At 66.6% G+C, this 17474-nt stretch overlaps 1 protein-coding gene across 2 annotated transcripts in view; it reads left to right on the forward strand.

Moving 5' to 3' along the window:
- LARP1 (La ribonucleoprotein 1, translational regulator) overlaps window positions 1-17474 on the forward strand; it is a 71555-nt gene that overhangs the window by 48111 nt on the left and 5970 nt on the right. The window contains exons 3-18 of one of the 2 annotated variants that reach the window (XM_075900602.1): window positions 361-426; window positions 3916-4087; window positions 5296-5427; window positions 5759-5911; window positions 7523-7685; window positions 8960-9104; window positions 9211-9385; window positions 10248-10417; window positions 11463-11816; window positions 13277-13400; window positions 13832-14037; window positions 14119-14225; window positions 14734-14885; window positions 15527-15671; window positions 15960-16069; window positions 16528-16655. In XM_075900602.1, the coding sequence (XP_075756717.1) occupies window positions 361-426; window positions 3916-4087; window positions 5296-5427; window positions 5759-5911; window positions 7523-7685; window positions 8960-9104; window positions 9211-9385; window positions 10248-10417; window positions 11463-11816; window positions 13277-13400; window positions 13832-14037; window positions 14119-14225; window positions 14734-14885; window positions 15527-15671; window positions 15960-16069; window positions 16528-16655 (2502 nt within the window). The remainder of the gene's footprint in view (window positions 1-360; window positions 427-3915; window positions 4088-5295; window positions 5428-5758; window positions 5912-7522; window positions 7686-8959; window positions 9105-9210; window positions 9386-10247; window positions 10418-11462; window positions 11817-13276; window positions 13401-13831; window positions 14038-14118; window positions 14226-14733; window positions 14886-15526; window positions 15672-15959; window positions 16070-16527; window positions 16656-17474) is intronic. The other variant, XM_075900603.1, reaches the window with a different exon arrangement.

The raw sequence follows: 17474 nt of genomic DNA on the forward strand, positions 1-17474 counted from the left end.
GAAATAGGGTTTGAAGAGGGATTCTGTGGATCAGCACGAGCCACGGTTCTGAGACGGGATTCTAAGAATCGGAAGCCCCAAGGCTTCAGGGCACGAAGCCCGCTCTGATCCGGGGGGGGGGCTGGACTCGGTGAGGTCTCTTCCAGCTCCGCGATGCTGTGTAGGCAGCAGTCTCCCCCTCGGGCCTGTTGCTCCACCGGAGATGTTTCTTGTCGCTTTCTCTGAAGCATCTGGGGAGAGGGGCGGCCGGTCCGGTCCCCAGCTGGGGCCGTGTGCTCTGGCAGGGGAGGGGGCAGCCGTTCCGAGCCAGGGCTTGAGCTCGCTGCACTGACCCGCTCTCTGTTTTGTGCTTGAATGAAGGTCGGCGACTTCGGTGATGCCACGAACTGGCCGACCCCTGGAGAAATAGCCCACAAGAGCGTGCAGGTAAGCAGCCCGGCGCTGGGAACCCACCGCTGTCCCGTGCAGCGACTTGGGCGCTTTCCCTGGCCAACGAGGGGGGCCCCACGTGGGTCTGAAGGCAGAGAGCTCTGGACCGGTTCCCTGTGGGCTTTTCCTCCGCGGGCTTCTCTCCGAAATGCTCTGCCAGCTGCAGTCCCCTTCGTCCCGCCCCAGTGCCTGTGACCGATGACAGCGCAGACGGTTGGATCAGGGTCTGGGAGAGTTGCCGGCCAGCCCCGTCGTGGTCCTACCCGCCGCGGTGGGAAAAGCCAGGCGGCTGCTCCCTGGGACGCTAGCCGCGCACAGCTGTGCCCTGTGGGTGTGGGTCTTACCTGGACTTCTCGGTGCCGCAGATTCGAACGCCTTTAACAGGGGAGGGTGCGAGTTGCTTTCCTTCGCTTTGCTTTCCCTCCAGACAGGTCTGTCATGGCTCCTTCCCCACTCTGGCATGATAAATGCAGAAGTGGGGGCCAGCAAGTGTACCCCAAAGCCTTATCTACCAGGCTTTGGTATAAAACTTCCCCCAAGATCTTAAAAACCTAGATCTTGGGAATAAAACTTCCGCTGCCACCACCCAAATGTTGCTAAAGAAACCAGGGGAAAGATCCTTTGGGAAATCTTCCCCCTAAGACAAAAATCAGGGCACACCATTAACCACTGCCAGGTTAATAAAAGAAAAGAAAGAACTTTTATTATTACAACAATATTCTGGTTGCAAGTATAATGACTGGAGAGGAAGGTAACAAAATATACTCATGGAGAAACTCCATGGGCCTAGAACTTAGTTACAAAGAAAAGCCAAACCATCTTTTAAGCAGTGCCAGATCTCAGATCCCAGACCCAATCCATAACACAATAAAACCTAACGAAACTACCTAAACTTTACCCTACTTACAGAAAATGAAGAATGGTGCCTTGGAGAGAGAGAGAGAGAGAGAGAGACATGCTTGTCCCTCTCTGTAGCTGCAGAGAACTCTCAGAGAGACCAAAGGGAGAAAAGAAAAAAACCCAAATTCCTTTGTCCCAGTTTGAAAAGTCCCACCTACATTCCTATTGGCCACTCCACCTGGCTAGGTGTAGTTAACCCCTTAATCCCCAGGCTGCTGGCTAACCCTCATAATCATGACAAGGTCGGCCTGTTTCCCTGCGCCCTTCTCGGGGCCGGTTTTCCTCTTGCTCGCTCGTTTACTCTCCGTACTGCTTTCTACCACCTGCCCCGTTAGCCTTCAGCTGCTGCTCCTCTTCCCTGGGCTGCCCACCCCCTTCCACATCTCTGTGCTCTGCTCCCCTTTCATGGGTCCCCTCAGTCTCTCTGGTTCGCTGGTCTTGACAGCCTTCCAGGGGCCAGAGGACTTGCAGGGCCCCTGCTGTCCACAGGCAGGTCACCGGCTGTTGCTTAGATTCCTCGCAAGGTGATGTGTCTGCACCCTGCCTGGGAGAGTCTGTCTCCAGTCGGCTCCTGCTGGTGGATTCCTGAGTCGGAAGCGCCCTCTGGTTACTGGAAAGGAGCAGCCATGGTCTCTCGGTTAATGTGTCTTATAAAGACCTTTTACCCAGTGCCGGTCTCAGCTGCTCACCCAGCGGCAGCGTGAAATCGGCCCGGGATTGGCCGTTCCCTGTGACCCGCGGGGCGCGTGGCGGGGCCCTGAAATTGACCGAGCACCGCGGGCTGAGGCTGCGCTCAGCCTCTCCCCGAGGGCGCAGCGTTAGCTGGATGTGTCGAGCGGGTCCCTGCACCGGTGCGAAGGGAGACGTCTCTTAAAAACGACCTGTCGAATCTGCCCGGCCTGTTCCCCTCCTTGCTCGATGGCTGCGCCGTCCGGCTCCAGAGGCGTCAGTGTTTGGCTCGGAAGGGCAGGGGGAGGATGTGTCCGAACTGTGCGCTCAACCCAGCAGGGGCGGGAGGGGGGGACAGGGTGCTGCCTAGCTTGGGCCAGAGGTCGCTTTGACCGGCTCGGATTTGAGATTTGGCTCGGCTTCCCCCTTCTGGAAATGAGGCTCCGCACAGCTGCCGTCCCGGTGTGAGCGGCCGGGGAGGCGCGTTCCGTGCGGCCTGCCCGCTGCTCGCGTGGGTTGGAAGCTCTTGGAGCTGCCTCCGGTGGAGACGCGTGGCTGTTAGCGTGGCCCTTGGGCCTGGCGGGGTGAATCCGCTTGGAGCCCGGCCTCCCCGTGGCTCGGAACGGCCCCGGCTCCCGCAGCCTGCTCGAGCCAGGGGGTACGGAGCCCATCGCCGGCGTGCGCGGCTGGCCTGGCGCCAGTCCCGCAACGTGCCGCTCCCCGAGGCACGGGGGAGGCGGCATCTCCACGGCAGCCCCCCTCCCAGCCTGGAGTTCCTCCCTCTCCCGGCTCTGCACCGGGGTCGTCTCTCGTGAACTCGGGAGGTGGAGCCGTTGCCTTTGTACGGCCCCCTGCCCGCCACGCTCGGAAGCAGAGGCTGGGGCCTCGGCAGGCCACGAGCACGTGATCCGGGTGTGAAGCCAGAGACCCCGTGCTGGTTAAAATCGCCCTTTCAGGCCGGCCTTAAGCAGCCCCCCCGCGGGGTGTCGGCACAGAGAGCGGCTCTGCGGGCCTGGCCAGAGCTCCCTTCGTCCTGCCCCGGGAGCTGCCCGGGTACCAGGAAGGCTCACGCTCTCCTCGTGCACAGGAGCAGCCCCCGGCTGGCCGTTCCCCGCCCCCCGTTCATGCTGCCGAGCACAGTCCATGGCAGAGCCCCTCTGGGCACGGCTTAGCGGTGGCGTGTGGGTCAGAGCTGGAGCTGAGGGGACGGCCCTGTGGGCCCTGCCTCTCCGGCTGTCTCGCTGGCCTCTCGGGGCCAGCGCTGGCCAGGAATAGCGCGCCGTGGCCCCGGGTGCGAGGATTTCCTTTTAGGGATTCCCCGCCGGCGGGGTGCCCGGGCGCGGCGCGGCTATTCTGGGCCCGGGCGCCCGTTCTGAACGCCGGCTGCGCCCAGTGGGGCAGGGGCGCGCAAGAAGCCGGCGCCCGGGTGGCAGGGGTCAAGTTTCCCAGGTGAAAGCAGAGAGCTCCGGGCTGAGCAGCAAAGCCCTGCTATTTTTGGACTCCTTCCTTGCAGCGCTGGCTTCCCGGCCGGGCACGAGCTGCTGCCCGTCCCCATTGCTCCCCGGCCTGCCCCATCCCAGCGGGGAGACCCAGCATCTCGATGCACCGGGCGGCTCTGAGCATCCCTCTGGTCCCTCCCTGGGGCGGGGCGGGGCTGGACTCGTGTCCGTACCATGCTGCACGGGGCGGCGGGGGGGTGACGACGGAGCTTGTGCCGACCGGTCCTCAAGTCCTTGCTAGTTGGGCCACTCCACCAGGACCAGATGGGGCCGGGGGGAGGGTGTCTCTTCCCTCCCCCCCGCCCCCCGGACTAGCAGCCCTCCTTCCAGCTTCCCTGCTGTGGGGCTAGATCGGCTGCCCCTGCCGAGGTCTGGAGCCCCCCGGCCTTTGCCTCACCTGCCTGGCGCGTGTCCCCAGCAGCCGCCCAAGGCCCCGCCCCTGCGGAAGCTGCCCCCCAAGAAGGACATGAAGGAGCAGGAGAAGGGGGACGGGAGCGAGGGCAAGGAGAACCTGCGCGCCAAGTCGGACGAGTCCGGGGAGGAGAAGAACGGGGACGAGGACGGCCAGAAGCTGGCCCAGAAGAAGAAAGGTGAGACGGGGGGGGGGGGTCCCGGGAGGTCGTGATCTTTGGTGGCAGGCTGCCCTGGCTGTCCCGTTGGCTCTGGCCCCCCGGGGCGGCGGGAGCCTGCTCCTCGGGGCTGCCTCTGAAATCCAGCGGGGGCGTCCGTCTCCTGCCTCCGGGGCTTTGGCTTCCGGCCGGCGAAGCCCTGAACCGTCCGGCACCTGCCAGCCCGAGATCCGCCTGCGTCACGGGCTCGCGGGGCGTCTGCTCTGAGCAACCCTGCTTGGTCCAGACTAGCCCAGCCCCGCTGACCTCCGGGGAGAGGGGGGCCGGGATGCCAGAGGAGAAGGGACAGGGCGGGAGGGTTTGTCCCTGGGGCCGAGAGGGGCCCCCCTGCAGGTCTGGGCACGGCCGCGTCTGCCCTGGCCTGTCCCGTCGCCAGTGGCCGGGGTAGCAGAGGGTCTGGGCACGTGGGCACTTGCGTGGCTGCGCTGCGGTGGCCCTCGGCAGGGCCCACAGGTGGGGTCTGCCCCATGGGAGGGGTGAATCCACCGTCCCGAGAGAAGCCAGGTTGCTCTGCAGGGGGCTTGCTCCCCCCAGCTGTGTGTCTCGGGGGAGCTGTGCCCCCGTCCGCCCCGGCACAGAGCAGCCCTCGGTCGGCGGCTGCTGCAGGGACTGTCCCCGTGAGGGGGGAGGGGCGTACGCAGGTCTCCTGGGGGTCGGTGCTTTTTTTACACCTTCCTGCATTCTGGGGACACACAACCTGCCTCTGGAGTTCGTCTTCCCCGGCTCCGCAGGGGACTGGGCAGGGGGAGCTGCCGTTGTCCTTGCCCCCAGGAGCTGACTTCAGGGGGTGGGGGGTGGAGCTGCCAGGACGTGGCACCAAGTCCGTCTGTGAGCGGGGTCGAGAACGGTCTTGGCGTCTCCTCGTGGGGCCCGAGCTCCCTGACGGGCGTTGGGGCCACAGCCTCCACAAACCCAGCCCCGGGGGTTAGCCTGGCCCTGAGCTCCGGAGCCGGGGGAAGGGAGCAGCCGGGATGGCCCAGAGGGGAGCCACGCTCGGCCCTGTGCTCTGTGGCTTGGCAGCCTCTGGGCCGTGGGCCAGCAGGAGCCTGTGGCCGGGGGTGGAGGCAGCTGCGTTCGGTCCCTGCCTGCTGGTGCAGGGAGGCGAATACTCGTTCTTCTTTGGGAAGCGGCTCATGCCCCGATCATGCCCCCCTCCCCGCCCCCTGCAGGCAACAAGCACAAGTGGGTCCCTCTGCAAATCGACATGAAGGCGGAGGTGCCCCGGGACAAGACGGCCTCTCGGAACAACCGGCAGAACGAGCAGCACCGGCACCCGCCCACCGGCCGCGGCGAGTTGAAAGGTGGGTGTGCGGGGCTGGCGGCAGGGTCGGGCGGTAGCTCTTCCCCCCCCCCCCCCCCCCCGGCTCAGCGCCCGGGGGCCGCTCCCTGCCTGCCCGGGGGTAGGCCGTCTGGCCGGCGCGCGTGCGAGGGGCAGGAATTGCCCCGGGGCTCGTTGAACAGAAGCCATAGCTGCCACCCTGGCTAGACTCCTTCCAGGGCCGGGGTCCCTGCCGGCAGGCAGAGCGTCGGCCTGGGGGAGGCGCCCTTGGGCGGCGCGGTGCAACCCCCCCCCCCCCCCCGTCAGAGCCAGCAGGGGGCGCTTTGACCTCCCGTCCCGTTTCCTCCCTGCAGGCTGGCACCCGGACAACAAGCACGAGCGGAGCTGGCCGGATCACGACGAGACCTCCAGCGTCAAGAGCGAGGGCGGAGCCGTGCGAGGGGCCTTCCGGGGCAGGGGCCGGGGTCGAGGCCGGGGCCGGGGCCGAGGCCGAGGGGGCACGCGCTGTACGTACAACCCTGCGAGAGGGGGGCAGGGGGCTGCGTGTTCGGAAGGGGCCTGGAGCCGCTGCTGCCAGTGTGAGCCGGGGAGAGGGGCGGATTTGGGGTCCCTCGCGGCCCTGGCCCTGCCGCGCCCCTGGCTGCAAGAGTTGGGGGCAGGCGAAAGGGCGCAGCCCAGGCCGACCGTGCGGGCCCAGCGAGACCATCCCGTCCCCGGTCGCGTGGGAAGCCAGCGGGGTCAGGCGATCAGCAGCCCCTTTGGCACGGGCTGGCCACAGACGGCCCTGCACACCCAGAGGGACGTGGTGCCCGTGCTCTGGGGGCGGCAGCGTCCTGCGGGGGGCTGGGCCTGGGGGTGCTGCAGCCCCTGGCTCAAAGGGGTTTCCACTCTCTGCAGGGCTCACAGTTGGGGTCAGTAGCTTTCCGCACCCCACTGCAGAAATGGCTCCAGCGCCGGGGGTCCGTGGGCTCACACTTGGGCGTTGGCTGAGGAGGACTCTTGGGCTGGGGGGACCAGGTCTTCGAGCAGGGCGGGCATCCCCCTAACGCCCACGTGGCCCCCTTCGTGAGAGGGGGCTGCGGCCCAGGGAGAGAGACTGACCCACGGTCCCACTGGAAGCCTGGCAGAGTAGGGACTCGAACCTGGTACCGGCGAAAGCCAGGCCCGTGCCGGATCAGCCGCCCCCGTCGACGCCTGGCAGCGGCGCTTTGAGGATCAGCCTAAGTGCTGGGTGCTCAGGCTCCTGCCCGTGTCCTCAGGCCTGGAGAGGGACAGGTCCCCGCAGAGCCGCCAGCCCCTCCCAGTACAGGGGGGTCACTGCGGAGAGCAAGACAGACTAGCTGCTCCTAGGGAGGGGCTCTTTGGGGGGGAGTGGGGAGACAGCTGCTCTGGGGGGCTCCAGAGCCACAGGAGGCCTGTGGGGCAGGGAGTGCGGAAGCCACGGTGTGAAAGGAAAAGGTGGCGAGCTGCCCTGTGTGGCGGGGCCGGCGTGGCAGCGTTGCAGCTGCCCTGTGATGCGGGGCCGGCGTGGCAGCGTTGCAGCTGCTCCCGGTCTTTGTAGAGCGCCCCCTTGGGGTTCTTTTGTGTGGACACAGCCCAAAGCAGATAGTGTCTGGCTGAACTTGTCTTACTATTGACAAGCACCTTTTCCCCCACAACTCTGGGGGTGCCTGATTTTCGCCCCACCTCTTTCCATCCCTCCACGCGGGGAGGGAAGCAGTCAGAGATGCGCATGAGTTCTGGCTTCAGTCCTCTGCCGTGTGTCCGTCCTGGGGAGAGGCCTCCGGGGTGATGGGCGCCCGCTCTAAGGAGGAAGCTGGCGGCGTGTCTGGCCAGCAAGGGCCAGCCCTGGCTCTGTGTGCGAGGCTTTGAACACATTCAGGGCCTTGGGAATTGCCCCAGGGCAGGAATCCCGTCGGAACGGCCCCCTCCGCGGTCCCAATGCAGGTCTCCCTCGTGGCGGTCCAGCGCTGCTGTGAGCCGCCCGGGGCGGTTGTGCCCTTTGCTGGGATATCGTGAGCTCCCCGTGCTCCGCTGTTTGAGCGGCGGCAGGGCCTGGGTTGCCACAGAGCAGCACCCCGGAGGATCACAGCCCGGCCTTTGTCCTGCTCTCTCAGCGCACTTCGACTACCAGTACGGCTACCGGAAGTTCGACAGCTCGGAGGGCTCGCGCACCCAGAAGTACGCCAGCAACATCACCTACTACTTCGATAACGTCAGCAGCACGGAGCTGTACAGCGTGGACCAGGAGCTGCTCAAGGACTACATCAAGCGGCAGATGTAAGTGCTGCCCCGGGGGCTGCGGAGGGGAGGGGTCTCATTGCCGTGGGCGAAGCTCTGAGCCGACCGGGGGGCTGCAGTCGGCTCAGAACGTGGCACTGGGGTACTCGGCCAGCGTCGCCTCGGGAGCCGGCTCCTGCCACGGCCCGGGTGTCGGGGCTTCTGTGGGCTTGGCACTCCCCACACCAGAAGGGCAGGGCTGGTGGCTGACTCAGGTCCCTGCTCGGCCAGAGACTCCCTTGAGCCAGGCACTTGACTATTGCACCTCGGTGTCCCCCCGTAACCTGGGGCTCTGGGCCCCCAGGTTTCGCCTTAGATCAGTGGTTCTCAAACTTTTCGGCATCACACCCGATTTTTGAGAAACCCTCATGCTCTCCAACGTGGACGCACTGGAGAGGGTCCAGCGGAGGGCGACCAAAATGATTCGGGGGCTGGAGCACAGGACCTACGAGGAGAGGCTGGGGGATTTGGGCTTGTTTAGTCTGCAGAAGAGAGGAGTGAGGGGGGATTTGATGCAGCCTGCAGCTACCTGAAGGGGGGTCCAAAGAGGCTGGCGAGAGGCTGTTCTCAGTGGGGCAGAACAAGGAGCAATGGGCTCAAGTTGCCGTGGGGGAGGTCTGGGTTGGATATTAGGAAAAACGATTTCCCCAGGAGGGGGGGGGCCCTGGGCTGGGTTCCCTGGGGAGGGGGTGGAATCTCCATCCCTAGAGGTGTTTGAGTCCTGGCTTGACAGGGCCGTGGCTGGGAGGATGGAGTTGGGGTTGGCCCTGCCTGGACTCTGACTCCTGAGGTCTCTGCCCGCTCTCTGGTCCTGTGCCCTTTTAAGAGCAGAGCAGGCATTGCCCCTTTTAAGGTGGCGGCCATTTTGAGGTGTGCCTGGAACGGCTCCATCCTCTCCCACCCCATGGACCCGACCGGGCTCTTTCGTGGGGGGAGGGGTTAGGTCGGGGGAGGGGTTGGGTCGCCGTGCACCCCCTTCCACCCCCCCGGGAGGGTCCGGCCGTGGGGCGGCGCCGCAGAAGGGTGGTGCCTTTGCCTGGGCCCCGCCCCCCTTGGGGAGACGCACGAGCCGGTGGGCCCCCCCCCCGAGAGCGCTTGGCTCGGCCCAAGCGATTGGCTCAGCCCATGGCCACATGGGGCTGGCTCCAGCATCACGCTGCACTTCCTGGGCCCCGGGCTCCCAGGGCGCCTCTGTCCCTCGCTGGCACGGGGCAGGCTGGGGCGCGGGGCTCCCGGGGGGCTGACGGTCCTGTCCCTCCCCCCTCGGGGCGCAGCGAGTACTACTTCAGCGTGGACAACCTGGAGCGGGATTTCTTCCTGCGGCGCAAGATGGACACGGACGGCTTCCTCCCCATCACCCTGATCGCCAGCTTCCACCGGGTGCAGGCCCTGACCACGGACGTCGGCCTCATTGTGAAGGTGAGGGCTTTAGCCGGGCAGAGCTCCCCTCCGGCCGGGCTCCGGCGCCGCCCCGCTGGGGTCCCCGGCTGCCGACTTACCGCCGCTCTGCGGCCTTGGCCCCCAGGCTCTGAAGGACAGCAAGGTGGTGGAGATCGTGGACCAGAAGATCAGGAGGAAGGAGCAGCCGGAGAAATGGCCTCTCCCCGGCCCCCCCATGGCGGACTCCACGCAGACCGACTTCTCTCAGCTCATCAACTGCCCCGAGTTCGTCCCCCGGCAGAGCTTCCAGAAGGAGACGGGTAAGGGGGGCGCCGGGGGCCCCTTGCTGGGAGCAGGAGTTGGAGGGTTTGGTCGCTTGGGGGCTTTCCGGGGGCGGGCGAGGAGTGCTCTGGGGCTGGGTTGGCCGTTGGCGCTTGGGTCAGCGCTCCCAGTAGGGCCGCAAGTGTCTCTGGTCCCTGCCCTGCCCAGCAGGTCCTCCGGTGAGGAGCCAGGGCCCGGCCTCCCAGCTGCTCCGGCTCTTGGCTGAGCTCCCCAAGGGCTCAGCCCTGGTGGGCGAGTGGTTGGCAGGTGCCTGAGGGAGGCCGGGGCCCAGTCCCGCGGCACGGCGGTGTCCCTGGGGGCAGGGCGGGGGCGCTTGGGAACGCCCGTTCAGATGGGCCAGGCCTCTGAAGCGACTCTGCGCCCCTCGGCCCTTCTGGCCCCGCCCCCCCTGGAGAACGAGGGCGCAGGGAAGCGGAGCAGGGCCGCTGTGAACTCGTGGCGAGGGACGTGACTGACTAACCGGTTACCCGGTGCCCAGGAGCGGCTCCAGCCCCACACGGGGCCCTGTTTCTGCCATTGTCCCCTAGAGGCCCTGCCGTGGGGCGAGATGTCTCAGGGCTGCCTAGACTCGGCGGCGAGCGAGAGTTCCCGTCCCCGGGGGGCTTCGAACGGCGCAGTTTGCTGCCCAGCCGTGGCGGCCTCGGGCAGTCCTGCTTCGGCACGAGCCATCCCCTTGGCAGCTCTCTCCTCGCCTCTCTGGCTAGGGCTTTGCCTCTGGGCCAGCTTTCCGGGGGGGTTGGGAAGAACGTGCTCCCCCGGTGTGGGTGGGTGGGTGTGGCCGCGCGCGCACATGTTTCCCCACCATGGCTGAAAAACGTGTCTGCCCCGGGCCGGGTCTAGAGTCTGCCCCCGGGTCTCCCCGCTCCGCCAGCCCTGGGCCCAGCAAGCCCGAGGAGGTCAGTAACCTGAAGACGATGCCCAAAGGCCTGTCGGCCAGCCTGCCGGATCTGGATTCGGAGACGTGGATTGAAGTGAAGAAGAGGCCTCGGCCTTCTCCAGCCAGACCCAAGGTGCTTGGCGTGGGTGTGGCTCTGGCCCCGTAGCCGGCTGAACCGTGAGCCTGCCGGGGGGGCGAGGGAGCTGGGCCGTGCCTGGGGAAGGCCTGGTGTTTGCTGGCGATGTCCGGCCAGGAGCGGGGTATTGAACCGGCCTCTGGGGACCTGACTCCCGTGGTGGCTTCCTGTGTCCCCGCCGAGCCCAATGGATCGGTCATGGGCACCGTGTGGAGGTGCCGTGTCACCGCCATGTTAGGGATGTAAAGGGTTAACCGCTACCCAGCAAGCGCGCCCCTTACTGGCCGCTTCCCAGCGGGACCAGTTAACTGGGGGGGAGGGCTGCTTGGAACAGCCCCGACCCCCACCCCGCCTATGGCCTGGCCTGGTCAGAGCAGCTCCCTCGCCCCCCATTGCCGGGGGCAGGTCTGCAGTCCAGCCGCGGGGTGGCCGGTGGGTCTCCCGTTATCTGGGACGTTTAACTCTTGAACCGGGATTTTACGTCCCTGCTCCACGTTGGTGCACGTTACAAATTCGTGTGGCGGGGGACGGACCGGGGGTTTTGAGCTGGGGAGGGGGCTCAGGCCTGGAGATAAGGAGCTTCGGGGGGGGGGGCTCCAGGTTTGGGAGGGCTCTGGGTCAAAGGGAAGGAGGTGGACAGGCTCTGGGCAGGGGGGTGGGCTCTGGGATGGGGCCCGATATGAAGACTTCGGGGGAGGAAGGTGCTCAGGACGGGGAAGGGCAGGAGGTTGGGGCTGGTGAGGAGGGGTCCCTGACCCCCTGCATGGGGCTTAATTGCACGGCCGCCCGGCTTTCCATTTTGGGGGGCTTCCTTGTTCTCTCTCGCCCCATCCCGTCCCCTCACTCGCGCAGCCTTGGGAGCTGAAGCAGCCCCAAACCTGCTGCGGTGAGTTCCGCAGGGTCCCGCCGTGTGGGTCAGCGCCGGGGTCTGCGGGCTCCAGGCCGAACCAGCCAGGGCAGAAATGTCCCGTTCTCCCTGGCTTGGGATCTGGGAAACGGCTGTTCCGCTGGAGCCCGGCTCATCTCCTCTGTTTGCCTTCAGAAAGCGGAGGAGTCGAAGGCGCCGCCGAAGCTGAAGGACCAAGACGAACCCGAGGAGCTGGACTTCCTGTTTGACGAGGAGATGGAGCAGATAGACGGCCGCAAGAACACCTTCACCGACTGGTCGGACGAGGATTCGGACTACGAGATCGACGACCGGGACGTGAACAAGATCCTGATTGTGACGCAGACGCCCCCGTACCTGCGCCGGCACCCGGGCGGGGACCGCACGGGCAATCACACCTCCCGGGCGAAAATGAGCTCCGAGCTCGCCAAGGTCATCAACGACGGACTCTATTACTACGAGCAGGACCTGTGGACGGAGCAGTTTGAGCCCGAGTACTCGCAGATCAAGGTGAGAGCCGGAGCCCGGCTCCGTGAGCCCCAGACGAGGACGTGGCGGAGTCGCTGGCTCGTGTCAGGTGCACTTGCTCCTCTTCCGAGCCAGCTCCTGCTAAGCCGGGATAAACCCGGGTCGGACTGAGACGGCGCGGCCCAGGCAGTGGCCTGCGCTGGTTTAAACTCGGGCAGCCCAGCCTTGGCAAGCCCAAGTCAGGAGCGGGCGAGGGAACCCGCGGAAGGTTTCCTGCTGACCGTGCCGGAGCCGGGGCTCCTACCCGCCAAACAGGAGCACGTGGGCACGGCTTGCATAGCCTGGTCCCCAGCGTGCCCTGGAGGGGCTCGGGGCTCCCTTTCCTCCCGTGGTAGCACGACACCGTGGCGGGAAATGCCCCCGTCCCTCTCCCCTTCCTGCCACGTGGGGCCTGTCCCCCCTTCTGGCTCGACCTGCAGCCGATTTGTGCTCCTGGCCCCCACCCCCAGGCTCTGCCTTGTTTCCTTCCTGCGCTGCGCCTTCTCCTCCCCCGGCTGCTTCTGCCTCTGTTCATGCCGCCCCCGTGCTCCAGTCTCTGACTTGCCGGCCCATCGCTTTGCGTGGGGATGGCTCCCTCCCATCCCGCTCTGCCTTGCCCCCCGGACGCCAGTGGCCTGCCCCTCGGAGTCTGTCGCAGGCTTCCTGGCGCGGCTTGTCCTCTGGCGGCGTAAACGGGCCCTTGGGGCTGGCCTGCTCGGGGAGGTGTCCCGGCGTAGCCGTCCCCGGGTGGGGAGCCTGCGCACCGAGGCCGGTGTGACTCGCGCCGTTCCGGAGCAGGGGGCGGCTGCTGGGCTGAAGTCGCTCTGCTTCCAGGACGCTGCGGCCTCTGCAGATGACGCTGCAGCAGAATTGCGCGTCGGGTGGAACTGCTGGGAACTGCCCGTGCATGGCTCTCCCCAGCTTCCGAGAGCGCAGCAGCTGCCCTGGCAGCCCGGGGGGGGGGGGGGACCGTTCCTACGAGGGGAAGGCGGGTCCCAGCGCGGCTAGGATGCCGCAGGGGGTGGGGGGAGGACACAGACCACAGCGCAGGAGCTCCCGCGCTCTAGCTTCCCGCTGGCCCCGCTCAGCGTCCCAGGCGTCGGCTGGCCTGGGTTAAACGCTCTGTGCGCCAGCCCGGCCTTTCCTGGGGCCCGGGCTGAACAATGGCCAGGCCAGAAGTTGGGGGAGTTTCCACAGCTGGAGCCTAGAACCCGAGGGGCTACTGTGCAGAGTCCTTCCCTAGACTTACTGGGTGCCCTCTGCCACCCACCGGCCTGGCCTGTCGCCAGTCACCACGGGGGGAGGGCCGTGGTGCTGTGCCGGGTGGGGGAGGGCGCCGCACGACGGGGCTTGAACCGCAGGTGCTGCGCCGGCTTAGGCCGGGCGGGGAGTCGGGCCGAGCCGTCCCGCCGCGGGCAGGGCCGCTGGGCCGGCAGCTCCAGCCTCTCTGTCTTCACGTGCAGCAAGAAGTTGAGAACTTCAAGAAGGTCAATATGATCAGCCGGGAGCAGTTCGATACGCTGACCCCGGAGCCCCCCGTTGATCCAAACCAGGAAGTCCCGCCTGGGCCCCCCAGGTTCCAGCAAGGTAGGGGGCGGGGCGCTGAGCGGGACCGGCTTGGGGGGGAGGTGCCTGGCCGGGAGCACCCCAGCCTTAGCCGCTCCGGTAGCCGCCATGGGAGAAGGGGGGCCCCCGTCGAGCAGGTACCCCCAGGTGTGCAGGCTCTGCCCGTCCCCTGCTGGAGGCGGAGCAGCCGGCGCTCCAGGAGGGATTGTTGCGGTCGCTGCCAAGCCCAGTGCGCCAGGGACCCCATGGGGGGCGTTGCCAGCCCCCCTGCCCAGGGATGTCGAGTGGGGGGCAGGGCTGTGCACCCCTGCCCCCCGCAGCCTGTCACCGTCTGCAGCATGCTGAGAAACCGGGAGTGTCCTAGCTCCCCCCTCCCCCCAGTGGTTCTCGCCCCCTGCCAGTGCTGGGGCTGAGCTGCTTTCTGGGGTGTTCCCGCCCCCTCCTCCCCGCAGTCCCTACGGACGCTTTGGCCAATAAGCTATTCGGCGTCCCGGAGCCTTCGACCATCGCCCGGTCGCTGCCAACCACCGTGCCAGAATCGCCCAACTATCGCAGCGCCCGCACCCCCCGCACGCCCCGCACGCCCCAGCTGAAGGACCCGACGCAGACGCCCCGCTTCTACCCCGTGGTGAAGGAGGGCAGGACGATAGACGCCAAGGTGAGATGGCGGGGGTGGCTGGGGGGGAGGGGGCGGTGCGCGGGGCTGGAGCCAAGATGCTCACGCTGCTGACTCCCGCAGACCCCGCGGAAGAGGAAGACGCGGCACAGCTCCAACCCCCCCATGGAATGTCACGTTGGCTGGGTGATGGACTCCCGGGAGCACAGGCCCCGCACGGCCTCCATCAGGTATGGGGGGGCAGCGAGAGACCTGGGGGGGGGAGGGGAGGCGCTGTCCGGCCCTGGTGCGGCAGGCGAGCCTGGCGACTGGCTGGGTTAGCGGGCTCGTCCCTCGCCCGTCTCGCTGAGCTGCCCCGGCAGGAGGCTGGTGGCCGGGTTGGGCTCCATCTGAAGGGGAGGAGGAGAGTTGTTCCCCCCTCTGTGGTGGACAGTTGAGGGCGTGTAGGGAGCTAACCCGCCGTGTGTGCGTGGCAGGGCCCTGCTAGCCCCAGGGCCCCCATCCCTGGGGCCTGTACGTCTCTGCGCTGTCTTGGTTTCTGGGCCAGACACCGGGCCAGGCCTGAGGAGCATGTGCAGGGGGCGATGGTGCAGACCATCAGAGCCCTGCTTTCCTTCCTGCCCCCGGACCCCCTCCCCGCCCTCGGCTGCCACCCCAGGCGCCCTCCCCCTCGGCTGCCGCCGCTCAGCCGGTGCCCGAGGAAGGGCAGGCGGTTTGACGGGCGTGTCTTGTGCTCAGCTCCAGCCCCTCGGAAGGAACCCCGGCAGTGGGGAGCTACGGCTGCACCCCCCAGTCGCTGCCCAAGTTCCAGCATCCCTCCCACGAGCTGCTCAAGGAGAACGGCTTCACGCAACACGTGTACCACAAGTACCGTCGGCGCTGCCTTAACGGTGGGTGAGGGGAGGCCCGGCGGAGCTCGTCCCGGGGCTCCTGCAGCAGCACGCGCTAGTGGCACAGGTCACAGGCGAACACGTCGTCCTGCTGCTGTACTCCCTCTGTTGGGGCAATAGACACCACTGGTCGCTCACCCAGTGCAGGCATGTTGGAAGTAACCCTCTTGACCCTGCATTGGAGCCTAGAAAGGGCACCCGGTAGCTGGCATTCCATCTTGAGGCACGCAGGGAGGACTGGTGTTGGGGAACTTAGAGCAACTAGCAGCAACAATGCGTAGTCAACCTGTGGAACTCCTTGCCACAGGATGATGTGAAAGCCAGGACTATAACAAGGTTCAAAAAAGTACTAGGTAAGTCCCTGGTCCACCGATGGCTCTGAAGTGTCCCTAGCCTCGCTTTCCAGAAGCTGGGAATGGACGATGGGAGGGATCACCTGGTGACTGCCTGCTCTGATTGTTCCTTCTGAGGCATCTGGCATTGGCTACTGTGGGGAGCCGGGCCATAGGCGAGATGGGTCTGGCTGTGGGGCGGGGGTTACTGTAGGGCTGGCGAATTCAGAGAATCCTCCTCTCTGTGCCCCTGCTCCGTAGCAGGCTGTCCAAGCACCCCAAGTCACCGCTTTCCTTCTGCCCACGCAGAGCGGAAACGCCTGGGCATCGGCCAGTCCCAGGAGATGAACACGCTCTTCCGGTTTTGGTCCTTTTTCCTCCGCGATCACTTCAACAAGAAAATGTACGAGGAGTTCAAGCAGCTGGCTTTGGAAGACGCGAAGGAGGGATACAGGTAGGGCAGTGGCCGCCGTGGGGAGGGGGGGCAGGACAGGCCGGTCGTGAGGCTGGGGGGCCGAGGCTGGCTGGTCTCGGAGAAGAGGGAGCTCCGGCGTGACCTCAGGGCTACACTGAGGATGTGAGCGGCCTGGGGGGAGACGCTTCCCCTCTGCTGCTCGCAGAAGCCGGGGTGTGTCCTGGTGCGCTCCTGGCCCTGGGAGAGGGGCCGTTCCCGGCTGACGTGGGGCGGGGGCCCTGTCTGCAGGCGGCGCTCAGGAGCGGGGCTGGCTGCTGTGTTTTGCAGGTACGGCCTGGAGTGCCTTTTCCGATACTACAGCTACGGGCTGGAGAAGAAATTCCGGCCTGACATCTTTAAGGATTTCCAAGAAGAAACCATCAAGGATTACGAAGCCGGTGGGTGGTTCCTTCCGCCGCTCCCTGCCCCTTCCCCAGCCGTGCCCTGGGGTCGCTGTGGGAGTGGGGCGGAGCACGTGGGACCCCAGCTGCGTCGGGACCCTTGGGCTGAGCAGTTCCCCGGCCCCGGCAGGCAGAGCTAGTCGCTGCCCCGGCCACGCCCCGTCTCCCAGAGCTGGTGACGTCCAGGAGGGACCCTTTCCCGGCGCGGCTGCACTCCCCGCCCCTGGTGGCCTCTGGGAAGCAGACAGCCCCCCGTGCCTTGACGTCAGGGCATGCTCTTGGTGCTGGGCGGCCGCTGCGCCAGGCCTGAGGCCTGTTGAGGCTCCGCGCCCGCCGGGCTGGTGCCTCGTGGCTACAGGCTGGCAGTCCCGGCGTGCCGCAGGGAGCCCGGGCGGAGAGGGTGCTCGTGGGGCGGGGGACAGCTCTAGTGACTGGCGCCTGCTGTTTCCTAACAGGGCAGCTCTACGGGCTGGAAAAGTTTTGGGCCTTTTTAAAATATTCCAAAGCCAAAAACCTGGACATTGCTCGCAAGCTGCAGGAATACCTCAGCAAGTTCCGGCGCCTCGAGGACTTCCGAGTGGACGTGAGTAGGCGCCGGGGCTGGCCCCCGCTCTGCTCCTCGCCCCCTCCCCCCCACTCCTATCCCAGTATCTGGCCACTCCTCCCAGGGCGGGGCGGGGGCGGGTGGGGGGCAGTTGAGATGGAATTGGGCCTGGTTTAGATTTGCGGAGACAAAACCAATCCGCAGCGACACCCGCCGGCGTGTGGAGGTGCAGCTGGGTGGGGGACCAGAGGCCCCTGAACTGGGGGCTCTTCCCTTGTTACTGTCGCCATGGGAGTGGGGTGTCGCTTGGGTTTGCCCTCCGGCCACCCCAAATTGCTTCCCTGGGGGAGAGGAGCAGGGCCCTTGTGCTCTTTGTAGCTGGCCTGTGGGTGGCTGAGGCTGGGGGTGCGCTCCGTCCAGCAGGAGCAAGGTGGAGTTTTCGCCCCACCAGCCCGTGAGTCAGGGCTTGAGGCGCAGCTGAGCGGCAGTGCAGGAGAGTTTCAATGAACGTGGAGCTGGGGGGAGGGCGGAGGCTGAGCGGGGCGCGTGGGGGCGGTGGAGCTGGGCAGGGCAGGAGAACAGCCAGCGGTAGGTGAGCTCTGGAGGGACGGGTCTCCTGTGGGGGAGCCAGGAAGGCTCACCCTGCCCTTGAGCCTGGCTAGTTCCCCTCCGTAGCTGCCGGCTGGCGCCCCTGCCCTAGCTCCTGAGGGTTCCTCTCCCGGAGCTAATCCGCCGGGCTTAGGGATTAAGCACCTTGGCACGAGCTTTCCCCTAGGAGCCCCAAGCCGGTTCGAGCGGCTGCCTCCTTTGGTGAGGGTTCAGGATCCTAGCACGGAAGGGAGGCCAAAGGGACTCAGC

The sequence above is a fragment of the Pelodiscus sinensis genome, chromosome 17, assembly GCF_049634645.1.
Source record: "Pelodiscus sinensis isolate JC-2024 chromosome 17, ASM4963464v1, whole genome shotgun sequence".
Lineage (NCBI taxonomy): Eukaryota > Metazoa > Chordata > Testudines > Trionychidae > Pelodiscus > Pelodiscus sinensis.